The sequence below is a fragment of the Anomaloglossus baeobatrachus genome, chromosome 3 (assembly GCF_048569485.1).
Source record: "Anomaloglossus baeobatrachus isolate aAnoBae1 chromosome 3, aAnoBae1.hap1, whole genome shotgun sequence".
Lineage (NCBI taxonomy): Eukaryota > Metazoa > Chordata > Amphibia > Anura > Aromobatidae > Anomaloglossus > Anomaloglossus baeobatrachus.
Window position 1 is genome coordinate 361793432 of NC_134355.1, and position 15682 is coordinate 361809113.

Below are 15682 nucleotides of genomic sequence, written 5' to 3' on the forward strand. Positions count from 1 at the left end.
GACATCAGGGATGCCTATCTCCATGTGCCGATCGCTCCAGAGCATCAACGCTTTCTGCGTTTCGCCATTGGGGACGAACACCTTCAGTTTGTGGCACTGCCTTTCGGCCTGGCGACAGCCCCACGGGTCTTCACCAAGGTCATGGCATCCGTTGTGGCAGTCCTACACTCTCAGGGCCACTCGGTGATCCCGTACTTAGACGATCTTCTAGTCAAGGCACCCTTCCGGGTGGCATGTCAATACAGTCTGACCGTTGCTCTGGAGACTCTCCAGAGGTTCGGGTGGATCATCAATTTCCCAAAGTCAAAATTGACTCCGACCCAATCACTGACTTACCTCGGGATGGAGTTTCATACTCTCTCAGCGATAGTCAAGCTACCGCTGGACAAACAGCGTTCGCTGCAAACAGGGGTGCAATCTCTCCTTCGGGGCCAGTCACACCCCTTGAGGCGCCTCATGCACTTCCTGGGGAAGATGGTGGCAGCAATGGAGGCAGTTCCCTTTGCGCAGTTTCATCTGCGTCCACTCCAATGGGACATTCTCCGCAAATGGGACAAGAGGTCGACGTCCTTAGACAAGAACGTCTCTCTTTCTCTGGCAGCCAAGACCTGTCTTCAGTGGTGGCTTCTTCCCACTTCTCTGTCGAAGGGAAAATCTTTCCTGCCCCCATCCTGGGCTGTGGTCACGACGGACGCGAGTCTGTCAGGGTGGGGAGCGGTTTTTCTCCACCACAAGGCTCAGGGAACCTGGACTCCGACAGAGTCCTCCCTTCAGATCAATGTTCTGGAGATAAGGGCGGTGTATCTAGCCCTAAAGGCTTTCCATCGGTGGCTGGAGGGCAGGCAGATCCGCATACAGTCGGACAACGCCACGGCGGTCGCGTACATCAACCACCAGGGCGGCACTCGCAGTCGTCAAGCCTTCCAAGAAGTTCGGCGGATTCTGCTGTGGGCGGAGGCCACAGCCTCCACCATCTCCGCGGTTCACATCCCGGGCGTAGAAAACTGGGAAGCAGACTTTCTCAGTCGCCAGGGCATGGACGCAGGGGAATGGTCTCTTCACCCGGATGTGTTTCAAGAGATCTGTTGCCGCTGGGGAACGCCGGACGTCTATCTCATGGTGTCTCGGCACAACAACAAAGTCCCGGCATTCATGGCACGGTCTCAGGATCACAGAGCTCTGGCGGCGGGCGCCTTAGTTCAGGATTGGTCGCAGTTTCGACTGCCTTATGTATTCCCTCCTCTGGCAATGCTGCCCAGAGTGTTGCGCAAGATCAGGTCCGACTGCCGCCGCGCCATCCTTGTCGCTCCAGACTGGCCGAGGAGGTCGTGGTATCCGGACCTGTGGCACCTCACGGTGGGTCAACCGTGGGCGCTCCCAGACCGACCAGACTTGCTGTCTCAAGGGCCATTTTTCCATCTGAATTCTGCGGCCCTCAACCTGACTGTGTGGCCATTGAGTCCTGGCTCCTAGCGTCCTCAGGGTTATCTCAAGAGGTCATTGCCACTATGAGACAGGCCAGGAAACCAACATCAGCCAAGATCTATCACAGGGCTTGGAGGATCTTCTGAGCCTGGTGCTCTGATAAGGGGTTTACCCCCTGGCCGTTTGCCTTACCCACGTTTCTTTCCTTCCTTCAATCCGGAATGGACAAGGGTTTGTCTCTCGGCTCTCTCAAGGGACAAGTATCGGCGCTTTCCGTGTTTTTTCAAAAGCGTCTAGCCAGGCTTCCGCAGGTCCGCACGTTCCTGCAGGGAGTTTGCCACATAGTCCCACCTTACAAGCGGCCGCTGGAACCCTGGGATCTCAACAGGGTTCTACGGGCTCTTCAGAAACCACCTTTTGAGCCGCTGCGGGATGTCTCTCTATCACGTCTTTCGCAGAAGGTGGCATTTCTAGTGGCAGTTACATCACTCCGAAGAGTGTCAGAGCTTGCAGCGCTGTCATGCAAAGCCCCCTTCCTGGTATTTCACCAGGATAAGGTGGTTCTGCGTCCGGTCACGGACTTTCTCCCTAAGGTGGTGTCCCCTTTTCATCTCAATCAGGATATCTCCTTACCTTCATTTTGCCCTCATCCAATTCACCAATGTGAAAAGGATTTGCATTTGTTAGATCTAGTGAGAGCACTCCGGATCTACGTGTCTCGCACGGCGCCACTGCGCCGTTCTGATGCGCTCTTTGTCCTTGTCGCTGGCCAGCGTAAGGGGTCGCAGGCTTCCAAGTCAACCTTGGCTCGGTGGATCAAGGAACCGATTTTTGAAGCCTACCGTTCTTCTGGGCTTCCGATTCCTTCAGGGCTGAAAGCCCATTCTACCAGAGCCGTGGGTGCGTCCTGGGCATTGCGGCACCGGGCGACGGCTCAGCAGGTGTGTCAGGCAGCTACCTGGTCTAGTCTGCACACTTTCACGAAACACTATCAGGTGCATACCTATGCTTCGGCAGATGCCAGTCTAGGTAGGCGAGTCCTTCAGGCGGCGGTTGCCCACCTGTAAGAGGAGGGCCGTTGTCGGCTCTTTTTATCGGGGTATTCTTTTACCCACCCAGGGACTGCTTTTGGACGTCCCAATTTTCTGGGTCTCCCAATGGAGCGACAAAGAAGAAGGGAATTTTGTTTACTTACCGTAAATTCCTTTTCTTCTAGCTCCTATTGGGAGACCCAGCACCCGCCCCTGTGCCCTTCGGGCTGTTTGTTCTTTTTGTGTACACATGTTGTTCATGTTGAATTGTTCTTTTGGTTCATGGTTTTCAGTTCTCCGAACATCCTTCGGATTGAATTTACCTTAGACCAATTTATAAGTTTCCTCCTTCTTGCTTTTGCACCAAAACTGAGGAGCCCGTGATGCACGGGGGGGTGTATAGGCAGAGGTGAGGGGTTACACTTTTTAAAGTGTAATACTTTGTGTGGCCTCCGGAGGCAGTAGCTATACACCCAATTGTCTGGGTCTCCCAATAGGAGCTAGAAGAAAAGGAATTTACGGTAAGTAAACAAAATTCCCTTCTTTTTTCACGGATGCATCTGTGTGGCATTTGTGTGACATCCGTTCCGTATACGGTCCGTCTGTCATCCGTGTGCCTTCCGTTTTTTTTGCAAATCGCAAAAAACGGAATCAACAAGAAAGATAAATAGATGAGTAGATATAGAGATGGATAGATAGATATAGAGACAGAGAGAGAGAGGAATGAATGAACAGAGGGATAGATGGATAGATTGATGAGAAAGACATATATAATGTCCCACCCCCCTGCATATTCTAAGCTGGCACCCTTTAGTGACTTTCATGTGGCACTAAAGGGTGATTAGCCTTGTATTTAGCAAAAAAAAAAAAAAATAATTAAAAAAAAAACCGACGTGGGGTCCCCCCTATCTTTTGTAGCCAGCTAGGGTAAAGCCGATGGCTGCAGCCTGCAGACCACAGCTGTCAGCTTCACCCTGGCTGGTAATCCATAACAGAGGGCACCCCACGCTGTTATTTTAAATTAAATAAATTTAAAACAAAAAAACACGGGATACCCCCCCCTCCCAAATTGGATTACCAGCCAAGGTAAAGCGGACAGCTGTGGTCTGGTATTCTCAGAATAGGGAGGTCCACTGTTATTGGACACTTGCCAGGCTAAAATTAGCAAGCTACAGCCGCCCCAGAAGTGGCGCATCCATTAGATGTGCCAATCCTGGCACTTTGCCCCAACTCATCCCATTGCCCTGGTTTGGTGGCAAACGGGGGTAATATATGGGGTTGATGCCAGATGTGTAATGTCACCTAGCATCAAGCCCTGGGGTTATGATGTCAAGCGTCTATCAGATACCCGACATCACCAACCCAGTCAGTAATAAAAATGTGTTTGTTGTCTATTTTTTTTTTTATTTGAAAAAACACTTCCCAACACATTCCCTCTTTCACCAATTTATTAGAAAAACAAATCCGGGTCCGGCATAATCCAATAAGGGGGTCCCACAACGATCCATACCATAGTCAATGTCCCAGTTAATGAAGAACAGAATGTTCCCCATTGGCTGGGAGAGCAATGCAGTGACCTGAACTAACATCAATAGGTCAGCTCAGGTCACTGCAGGGCATGACGAGCGCTGCTGACAGGAGGTTAGGGAGGTACATTACCTGCGGCGATTGCTGCATTCCTGACAGCAGCGCTGTCACTGAGTTCAATGACCACTGTCTTCACAAACCAAGTATCGCGAGCGGCCCGTGACGTCACCGCTAGTCACAGTCTCGGGCCGCCCGCGAGACATGATGTGACAAGCGGCAGGCATGGAAGTCAGTGACAGCGCTGACGTCAGGAGATCGTCACAGCAGGTAATGAACTTTACTAATCTCCTGACGGCAGCGCTTGTCATCCCCGCGGCTGCTGACACTGCAATGCGGGCATATGCGGACACACTGCAGTGAGGGCATATGCTGATACACTGTAATGTGGGCAGCCGCGGAGCTGGGGCTGGAGCGGGACACAGACTGCACGGGCACCCGACGGAAGTCACATGCAAGTGCTTCCGGGGATTTTACGGCCCATTGACTTCTATTGAGTCATGGTCCATTATTACAGAACAGAATAGGACATGTTCCATAATAACAGAGCGGACATACGGCATCCGATGTGTTTTTTTGTAGGATCAGATACACACGGAAGTTCTTCCGTGTGCCATCCGATCCTACACAAAAGACATTGAAAAGATGGTCCTGTCCGTGGGTCCGCAAAAAAATAGGAACTGATCAGGACAAACGGAACGGCCGTCTGAATGAGCCCTTAGGGGGATGTAATTAACATCAACTCGCCACAATTTAAGCTGATAGTGCCTATTTGGTTGTACTTAATTTTTCACACACTGCTTCTGCATTTTAACCTAATTAAATAAGAACATGATGGAATTTGGCCTTTCTGAGGTTGTATTTACCTAATTTTAAAGTCTGTAAGAACAAGAAGTGTATTTTAGTATGTCCTTCCACATAAAGCCATACAATTCAAACACCGTGTACTTAATTTTTCTCATGACAGTAGAAAATTAGCCATTACATTCAGTTTAAGTAACAATTGTGTACCCTAAATATAAAATTCACTCCGTCCGCATCTGCTAAATGTAATCAATCTCTGACAGCGGCATTAACATGGGCCAATGGGGGCACGTCACTCCACATGCACCATGCTTATTGGTGCATCCGCGGCGTGATTTTGGAGTGCCAATGAGTTGTCAGGACAGCTGGAGGCCTCCATACCTGTCATTATGAATTTCACATTAAAGCCAGCATTTAGCTGGGGTTCATAGAAGATTGTGATTTTAGCTATACAGTACATAGCAGTGCGGATGAACTGCTATGTATAGCAAAAGCGATTGGATAAGTGCAGCTTCAAGTCCCTAAAAGACTGTTAAACACAGTAAAAAGTGAAACATTTTTTTTTTTTTTTTTACAAATATGAAAAAATAAGACCAGTTCAAATTGCCCCCTTTTGCACCAATAAGAATAAAACAATAAAAAGTACACAATTTGGTATTTGCTGCTCTTGTAAAAGTCTGATCTATCAAAATATAAAATAAATTAATCTGATCGGTAAATGGTGTAATGAGAGATGGAATCAAAACAAATTCCTTTTTTTTTTTTTTTTAATTTTTGGGCCGCCACAACATTGAAATTAAATGCAAAAAGAGGTGATAAAAACACCTTTTTAACCCCAAAATTGTGTGAAAACAAGTGAGTTCTCAAAATAAAAAAGTTATGGCTCTTGGAGGAAGGGGATGGCACAACAATAAACTGAAAATTGCCAGGGAGGAAGGGGTTCACAATGCTGTATCCTTTGGCTTTTACAGATTTTCCTACACATTCAGCTTGTATGTGGTCATAAATGAGCTAAGTGGAGATCAGAAAAGTTAGAACCTCTCATATTGGATCGTCACTCAAGCTCACTGACAGATTCTCAATTACCCCATTCTGCAGCCAGCAATTGACACAGATAGATGCCAATTTGTTAAATACAATCCAATTACAACATTGTTTTAGCCAAAAATACATGTATTTAAGTAAGAAAAAAAAAAAATTGCCCTAACAATTCACAACCCATAAGCCACTTGCCATCCTAAAACATTTTTTTTTTTTAAATGCTTACTTTTATGCAACTAAAATGCTATTAACATGCCAAAAAAAAGGAATCCTGGCAAAAGATGTAAAGTGCCAAAACCACCGACAAAATAGAAAGGAAGCAAGCTGTGCAATATCAGTGCTATAGATGTGATTAATAACACTATTGTTTTAGTAACACAATCAAAGTTTCACACACTGCTAGCACGGGCTTTCATTTATGTTTCCTAAATCTGAAATTTGTTGAAAGCCTCCAGTTTATATAATGCTGCTTTTATAATTGAAAGTATTAATTTGGCATTTGCCTAATTCTCCTAGGCTGTGATACTTATATAACACATCCATTATGGGAGTGCATGGAGTCTGGTCCTGAGCCAAGGCAGCTGCTACCAGACTTTTATAAATGCAATCTAAATTCAGTGACAAATTGTGCTGAAATCCTAGATAAGCCGCACTTTATTTATTTATTTGTTTATTTTAGCGGTGGTGGGCCTGGGGATTGGTATAGACAAAAACACGTCTAATAACGTCAGACCATCTGTTGTTGCAAGCTTCGCATTTTACAGGCTTGGTAAATTGGGGAATACCCTCCACCTGCGCCTTCACACACTAAGCGCTGCGATTAAACTCTCCTCTGTGCTTTGTCTTTGCTCGTTCTTTGCAAGTTTCTAAAATCAATACAAAGTCCATGTGTCATGAGTGATGTAGCTGAAGTATACTGCTGCTGTATCTCTACATTCATACAGTACTAGCAGGCACAGAGTACCATGATCTCCTGCCATTTAGACCCCATGTGTAGCGGTTAGAGCAATAATCTGAGCATTGGTAGTATAACATATATATGTTTTTATATATATATATATATATATATATATATATATATACCGTATATGCCGGCGTATAAGACGACTGGGCGTATAAGACGACCCCCAACTTCTGCCCTAAAAATATAGAATTTGGGATATACTCACTGTATAAGACTACCCCCGTTCAGTATGCTTCAGTATGCTAAGAGCAGGGGGCCGCACTGTGTGAGGAGGTGTTTTTTTTACTGTCCAGTATAACCAATAGGATTAGTGCAGGGGCCAGCATGTAAGCTCTTCATTAATGTCCCTGCATGGATGCGAGGGGAATCTGGCGTTACTGCACTAATCCTATTGGTTATACTGGACAGTGAAAAAAAAAACACCTCCTCACACAGTGCGGCCCCCTGCTATATATACGCTATATATGCGTATATATAGCGTATATATAGCTATAGTGCTGACGTCAAGGCAGAGCTGCTTGCCTCTGATTGGCCAGCGCTCTGCCATTCAGCAGCGGTGACAGGAAGTTCCTCCCTCGTCGCTATGGAGGCAGAATCCAAGCGTGGAACGGAGTGGAGCGGCGCACTACAGCACCCAGGTATATATCCGGCGTATAAGACGACCCCCCACTGTAGCCATTATTTTAAGGGGGTAAAAAGTCATCTTATACGCCAGTATTTACGGTATATATATATATATATATATATATATATATATATATATATATATATGTATATATGTGTGTGTGTGTATATATGTATATATATATATATATATATATATATATATATATATATATATATATATATATATATATATATATATATATAATGTATGTAAACCATTTCTTACATAGCCAGTTTTTGTTTATTCACCATGTTTTTTCTGTCCTTTCCAAGAGCCATCATTTGCATTTTTTATAGTTTCTATTGACATAGCCATTTAGGTTGATATGGTTTTTCATAACCTTTTCTTCATAACATTACCATGTGTTGTATTGGAAAAAGGGCAAAAAAATACTGTAAGGCAGAATAACCATGATATTCTGAAACCCACAGCTCTGAGGGGTGGTAATAGCTTCTATTGGTACCATTTTGGAGTAAATACAAGTTTCCTTTGCTTTTTTTATTACACTTGAGGGAAAGGGAAGAGTACAAGAGGAAGGTTGAACTAGATGGACCTAGGTCTTTTTTCAACCTAAGTAACTATGTAACTATATTTCCACAAAAAAAATCTTTGTTAGTGTGATATTTTATATATACCGTATTTTTTGGACTATAAGATGTACCGGACCATAAGACACACCCTGGTTTTAGAGGAGGAAAATAAAATTTTAAGCAAAAAATGTGGTCATGACACACTGTTATGGGGCGAGGATCTGCTGCGGACAGTGTATGGGGGGTAATGTCCCCAAATTCTCTACTAAGGTACCCCATCCTGGTAATGATCCTCCTGCCTTGTATACCCCATCCTAGTATATGCCCTTATCCCTGCTATATACTCGCATCCTGCTATATACTCGCATCCTGCTATATACTCGCATCCTGCTATATACTCGCATCCTGCTATATACTCGCATCCTGCTATATACTCGCATCCTGCTATATACTCGCATCCTGCTATATACTCGCATCCTGCTATATACTCGCATCCTGCTATATACTCGCATCCTGCTATATACTCGCATCCTGCTATATACTCGCATCCTGCTATATACTCGTATCCTGCTATATGCTCCCATCCTGCTATATGCTCCCATCCTGCTATATGCTCCCATCCTGCTATATGCTCCCATCCTGCTATATGCTCCCATCCTGCTATATGCTGCCATCCTGCTATATATTCCCATCCTGCTATATACTGCCATCCTGCTATATTCTGCCATCCTGCTATATATTCCCATCCTGCTATATACTGCCATCCTGCTATATACTTCCATCCATCCTGCTATATACTTCCATCCATCCTGCTATATACCGCCATCCATCCTGCTATATACCGCCATCCATCCTGCTATATACCCCCATCCATCCTGCTATATGGCATGTATCCTGTATCACACACAAAAAAAATAAACGTTTATACTCACCTTTCCTCGCTCCATGCAGCATTGCTCCTCCTCCTGTCTGTGGTGGTATCAGCATCGCTGGAGTGTGGAGCCATCACCGGTCACTTCCCTGCAGCATCGCTCGTCCTCCTGTCTGCCTGCTGACCTGCGTGACTAGCGGCGCGCACAGCGATGACGTCATCGCTGTGCTCACCACTCTCTACACAGATCAGCTGACCGGCACAGACAGGAGGAGATCGCGAAGCTGCAGGGGAACGGTGAGTGTACTGATTCACTGCACCCCGCGATGATGATGATGCGCGGGGGGCAGTGAATACAGCCGCACATGATCACTCCAGGCTGTAGTTGCCAGGGGTGATCACGCCCGGCTGTTAATTATGCGCGTACCCCTCGCCCATCATCCCGCCCACCTGTCAGTGATGGGCGGGATAATGGGCGTGCATATGTAATGAGCGGTCCCACGTGGTCACGGCAGGCGCTGCTGCAGCCTGCTCGTGCCCCCGATGACCCGCTCCACCGCAGCACCCTCATTCCCGGTTGCAGCCCTATATTCAGACCATTAGACGCTCCCCCCACTTTCCCCCAACATTTGGGGGGAAAAAAGTGCGTCTTATGGTACGAAAAATACGGTACATGTATTTTTTTTTTTTATTATACGTTAGTATTTATTACTTAAATGAGAAAAAATTATGTAAACTTTTGTCTTTTTCTTAACATATATTTCTTTTATTTAAAACTATTTTTTTAAAATTGCAATTTTTTTTTTTTATTCCAGAACCTTTTTACGACCGAGGACGTACCAGTACATCCTAAATCATGAAGGGGTAATCACCACTGGCTGATGCAGTGAGCCAGCGGAGATCCCTGCACACGCCTGCTGCTTTGTACAGCAGACGTGTGCCTCGCAGGCACAGTTGGATCTGCGATCCACCAGCACCTATTAACCCCTTAAATTACACTGTCAAAATGTGACAGCACGACTTAAATGCCCGCAGCGGGTAACGCGCACTTACCCACTACCATCGGAGGCCCCGTGACGTGATCAAAGGGAGCCGATGGTTGCCATGGAAGCACTGGGTCATGTGATGACTCCTGTCGCTATCATGACTCACTTCCTTATACAGCCAGCAGAGCACTTGCTGTAAGAGCAGAGCAGCATTTTTCCTGGTCTGAACGGTGCAGCTCTGATCTAAAGAAATGAATCAGTAATCAGAATGCTGATCCTTATAGTCCCCTAGGGGACAAGTAAAATAAAAAAAAGTGAAAAAAATAAAACCCCTAAAAGTTCAAATCACCCCCCATTCACCCTCATTGAAAATTAAAGAGTTAAAACATATACACATCTTTGGTATCACCGCATTCAGAAATACCCGATCTATCAAAATGTAAAATCAATTAATCTGATTGGATTTTTTTTTTTCCGCTATGCCGTTTACCAAACGCCAAAATTACATTTTTGGTTGTTGCAAATTTTGCGCAAAATGCAATAACAGGCGATCAAAACGTAGCATCTGCACAAACATAGTACCGATAAAAACGTCAGCTCGAGATGCAAAAAAATAAGCCATCACTGCGCCCCATATCCCGAGAAGAAAATGAGAATGCTACGGGTTGCAGAAAATGGCGCAAAAAGTGCACCTTTTTTGGGACAAACGTCTGAATTTTTTTAACTCCTTAAATAAAAGAAAACCTATACATGTTTGGTGTCTACAAACTCGTATTGACCAGAGGCATCACACTGACACATCAATTTTATCATATAGTGAACACTGTGAATAAAATATCCCAAAAACAATCATGCAATTGCACTTTTTTGCAATTTTTCCGCACTTGAATTTTGTTTGCCGTTTTGCAGTACACTATATGGTAATACTTATGGTTTCATTTAGAAGTACAACTTGTCGCGCAAAAACAAGCCCTTATATGGCAAGATTGACAGAAAAATAAAAAAGTTACAGACCTTGGAAGAAGGGGAGCAAAAAACAAAAATGGAAAATCTCCCGAGAGTTAAGGGGCTAAGAGGTCTTGTATGGCAGGGTGTATTTTCCTTTCAGTAATCTCTAAGTGCTGTCTTTGGCAGAGATTGATAGGAGGAGTACTAGGGTGCGAGTCTTGGGGGCTCTTATGTGCCATGGCAAACCATCATGTTCGCTTCTGCATTAGCTGCTTGGGGGCGCAATGGGTTGGAAAGAAGGGATTCGTGAGGTTCGCAATAAGAGATCTGTGTAATGTATAATATGCAATATACTTTCTATATATTTGATAGAGACTGCGTGTGCTATTACATGTTTATATTCTGTCATAGCTGTAATAATCTATATGTACATTGTATGCTTTCAGTACAGTCGCTGGTTCATGGGTCTTGTCTGTATTATCTTTTACTTCTACAGGCTGAGGCTAATGATGGTGAACCCAATTCTGGTGAAGAGGTTACACAGTCAGCCCCTACTGTGAACACCTCAAGGAGCCCTCGACAGAGACGGGCACATCAAAGAAGGAACCCAGCTTCTCCAGGTCTCATTGAAGTTCAACATCATGCTGTCAATGGAAGTAACACTGGATCAGCAATTCTCATAGTCCTGCTGACATTCGCATTGGCAGCCCTTCTTTTCCGTAGACTGTATTTAGCCAATGAATACATTTTTGACTATGATCTATAATATATGGTTTCTTCTGAACGATTTGAGAGGAATATCTCATTAAACATGTATATCAGGTATGTTAAGAAAATGGTCTGCGATGACTTTTCAATGACTGTTTATAGTATACTGTGGCATTTTTGCAGGGATTTAGTTGGCCAGACATTTACCAAAAGTGTTGATGCTAAATATATATACATATACAGTAGGGAAATGGTCAGGGATGCATTCAGATGCATGTCTGGTTTATATGGGGGTGCTGCATCATATATATTATTTTTCTGTTTTAATGTTGTTGCCTGAGACAGAGAATTACTTCGTTTAAAGAGGTTTTACAGTTTTTCTAAATTGATGGGCTATCCTTACAAATAAGATGCATTTACACAGAATGATAATTATAAACAAATTGTCGTAAATATGCTCGTTTTACAATAATCTGTCAGTGTAAAAAGGACAATCCCCTGATGAACAAGCAAACCAATCATTTATCGGGTGAAATGATGTTTGCGCAGCGCCCTCCCCCCCCAAATTACTCTCAGTGGTTCATTGTCAGGACCCACACTGAAGAGAACAATAGCAGCCTATGATCAATGTGCATAGTTTACTTTAGCCTGCATGCCTAAACTGGCTATTTATCGACCACCTATCGATTTACCCGATCGGCAGTCATTTTGTGCCACTAGTATGTCCGTATACAAGAAACATTAGTTTTGTGTCATACTGGGCTCTCCAGCTGATCAACTGTTCAAAGTAGCTGTATTGCAGTGTGTACAGTAAGGAAATTGGAGATCAGCAGCACTAGTCAGTCCCTCAGGGACCAGGCAGTACGATTAAGCAACTCTAGTATGTGTACTGTTGGGTCCTGGTGTAAGGGCCCCGTCTATGCATAAAAAGAAAAAAACAGCTCTTGATCCTGGACAGTGGCAGCTGTAATCTCCGCGTACTTCGGTGAAAAAAACCATCACAGCTTTCACAGTCCTGGATTATGTGTTGTGGGTTTATTTTTTTTTAGCAGTTGAATACGATAAAATTCTTTTTCAAACCGCTCACCAGCCCAGTACTGAGAGTAGGAGCCAAAGCGATCTAATATTGATGGAATATCCTTAAGATAGACCATCAATTTTGAAGAATAGGAAGACCCTTTTAACTTCTACCAAGCTGCTTGTCTGTCTTTTCTTTTATCCTCACTGTCCCTTTCTACCTTTTTTGACAGCTGAGAAATATGAGACAGGCTGGTAACTGGGGATACACTGCCTAAAAACATGTCCTTAACTATTGTCATATTGACTGTTCTACCCCTGCAAGACTCACTCACCTTTCACTTCATGCCAATGTGTGGTAGCGGTTATTACATTGGTTAATCTTTTAATTTATATTTAGGAGTCCAGATTTACAAGTAATATATCAGATCATCTTCCGTACAAGTAGTAAAGGCGGCACCATATTCTTTGCTTTGAAATATAGAATGGACGGTCATATATTGTTAGTGATAAGTTTCTTTTTTCATACAGGGTAGTTATTTTCTATGCACCTTGTGCCAATGGACTGATGCACACTGGCTTGAACAAAATAACTAACATCGTTGTTTGCTTACAATTTAAATCTGACAACAAAAAGCTGACCGGCACTGAGGAGTGCCCCATAACATTCATAGATCTGACAACGGGTCTTTAACATTTGCCAATCAACTAACCGTTTCTCAACATAAGCTCCTCCATCACACCCCAGGAATGGTATACTTACATTTTAAATAGCTGTCTCTGATACCATGTGTCTCCAAAAATAAGCCCTACCTCAACATTAAGCCCTAGCATGATTTTACAGGATGTTTGGAGTATGCTTGAAAAATAATCCCTACTCCAAAAATAAGCCCTAGTTAGTCAGCACTAGGGTTGAGGGGGAGTCAAACTGCGCAATTGACTCCAGCAATTGTATTCCGAAATTAAGATTGTTTAAGGACTTTTGATGACTTCAGTCATGTGACATAATGTAATGAAAGGTCTCTTAATTGCAGGAGTCTAAAAGAACGGAACAGGAGACAGGCTAGTATGCTGGACTGGCATTAGGGAGAAGGGAGAGCAAACTGGGCAATTTCACAGGGTCTCCAATCTCCTAGGGGCCCCAGCGTTTATATCCTGATGATAATACTGCTTTGGGACCTTTGTTACATCACATCATGTAACAAGGTTGTCACCAAAAGGAGTCTAAAGCTGAAGAGAAGACAGGCTGATGTGTGTGGATGGATGGATCGATAATAGATGGGCAGATAGATGAATAGATAAGCGAGTTATGTTGATGTTCCAGAATGTGATATGACTACCGTATTTTTCGGACTATAAGACGCACTTTTTTCCCCCAAATGTTGGGGGAAAGTGGGGGGTGCGTCTTATAGTCTGAATGTAGGGCTGTGGGGAATGAGGGTGGAGTGGGCCATCGGCGGCACGAGCAGGCTGTAGCAGCCTGCTGTGACCATGTGGACCCACTCATTTAATATGCACACCCATCATCCCGCCAATCATCTCTCAGCGCTGAAGCCGGCGCTGATAGTTGGGCGGGATGATGGGCGGGGGGTGCACGCATATTAAACAGCCTGCCCACATGATCACCCCTGGCAACTACAGCCTGGAGTGATCATGTGCGGCTGTATTCACTGCCCCCCGTATATATTATATATATACATGGGTTATATTATGAGCAGGATGGGGGTATATTATGAGCAGGATGGGGGTATACTATGAGCAGGATGGGCCATATGCCAGGATGGGGTATATAGCAGGATGCAGCCATATGCCAGGATGACGGTATATAGCAGGATGGGGGCTATACCAGGATGAGGGACATAAACTCTATATACAAGGCAGAGGAGGATCATTACCAGGATGGGGTACCTTAGAAGAGAATTTTGGGACATTACCTCTATAACAGTGTCAGCAGCAGATCCTCGCCCCGTAACAGTGTGTCATGACCACATTTTTTGCTTAAAATTTTATTTTCCTATTTTCCACCTCTAAAACCAGGGTGCGTCTTTTATAGTCTGAAAAAATACGGTATATATATTATTTTTTTTTTCAATAATAAATGTGGATTGTTGTTGATGGCAATATAAGACAGCCCCTGAAAATAAACCCTAGCCTATTTTTTAGGAGCCAGAATAATATAAGACCCTGTCTTATTTTTGGGGAAACATGGGTAGTTCTTATTTGTGATGCTTTGATAAAGCTAATTTAGTCAATGTGATTACATCCACTAAATCACTAAAAGTACCAGAGAGTCAGTCACCTGATCCTTCTCGACCAGTTGGCTCTGCATAGACTCACATGATGCTAGAGAAAACTGTAAACTTTCCACAGCTAGTAATTGGTAGGCAGGGATCATGTGATTTCATAGAACAAGGTGGTGCTGTCTTGTATCCACCCTTTTTGGCAGTTTATAGGCAGTAAAGTGGTACAACTCCATAAGGGAATACAACAATTGTCATTATTATAATAGATCTGTCATAGTGATTCCTTCACTGCATAAATACCCATGCAAGATGGGCAACATATATTTCTTCGGCGCTCTATTGGGAGACCCAGACGATTGGGTGTATAGCACTGCCTCCGGAGGCCACACAAAGCAATTACACTAAAAAGTGTAAGGCCCCTCCCCTTCTGGCTATACACCCCCAGTGGGATCACTGGCTCACCAGTTTTCTGCTTTGTGCGAAGGAGGTCAGACATCCACGCATAGCTCCACTGTTTGTAGTCAGCAGTAGCTGCTGGCTCTATCGGATGGAAGAAAAGAGGGCCCATATAGGGCCCCCAGCATGCTCCCTTCTCACCCGCGGTTGGTGCTTGTAAGGTTGAGGTACCTATTGCTGGTACGGAGGCTGGAGCCCACATGCTGTTTTCCTTCCACATCCCCTGGAGGGCTCTGTGGAAGTGGGATCTTGCCGGCCCCCAAGCCCTGGGGCCGGGCTCCATCCACAGACCCATAGAACCTGCTGGATGTGGAGCGGGAGTGCCGTTCAGGGACAAGGCCCTGCAACTTTCAGGTACTCTGTGTCCCCGGCAGGCACGGACACTCTCAGGGCTTGCTGAGCGTTGT

General features: G+C 44.6%; 1 protein-coding gene across 1 annotated transcript in view; it reads left to right on the forward strand.

Moving 5' to 3' along the window:
- UBE2J1 (ubiquitin conjugating enzyme E2 J1) overlaps nucleotides 1–15181 on the forward strand; it is a 74695-nt gene extending 59514 nt beyond the window's left edge. The window contains exon 8 of the mRNA XM_075340136.1: nucleotides 11348–15181. Coding sequence (XP_075196251.1) covers nucleotides 11348–11617 — 270 coding nt within the window. The 3' untranslated portion in view covers nucleotides 11618–15181. The remainder of the gene's footprint in view (nucleotides 1–11347) is intronic.
- Nucleotides 15182–15682: the final 501 nt, after the last annotated feature.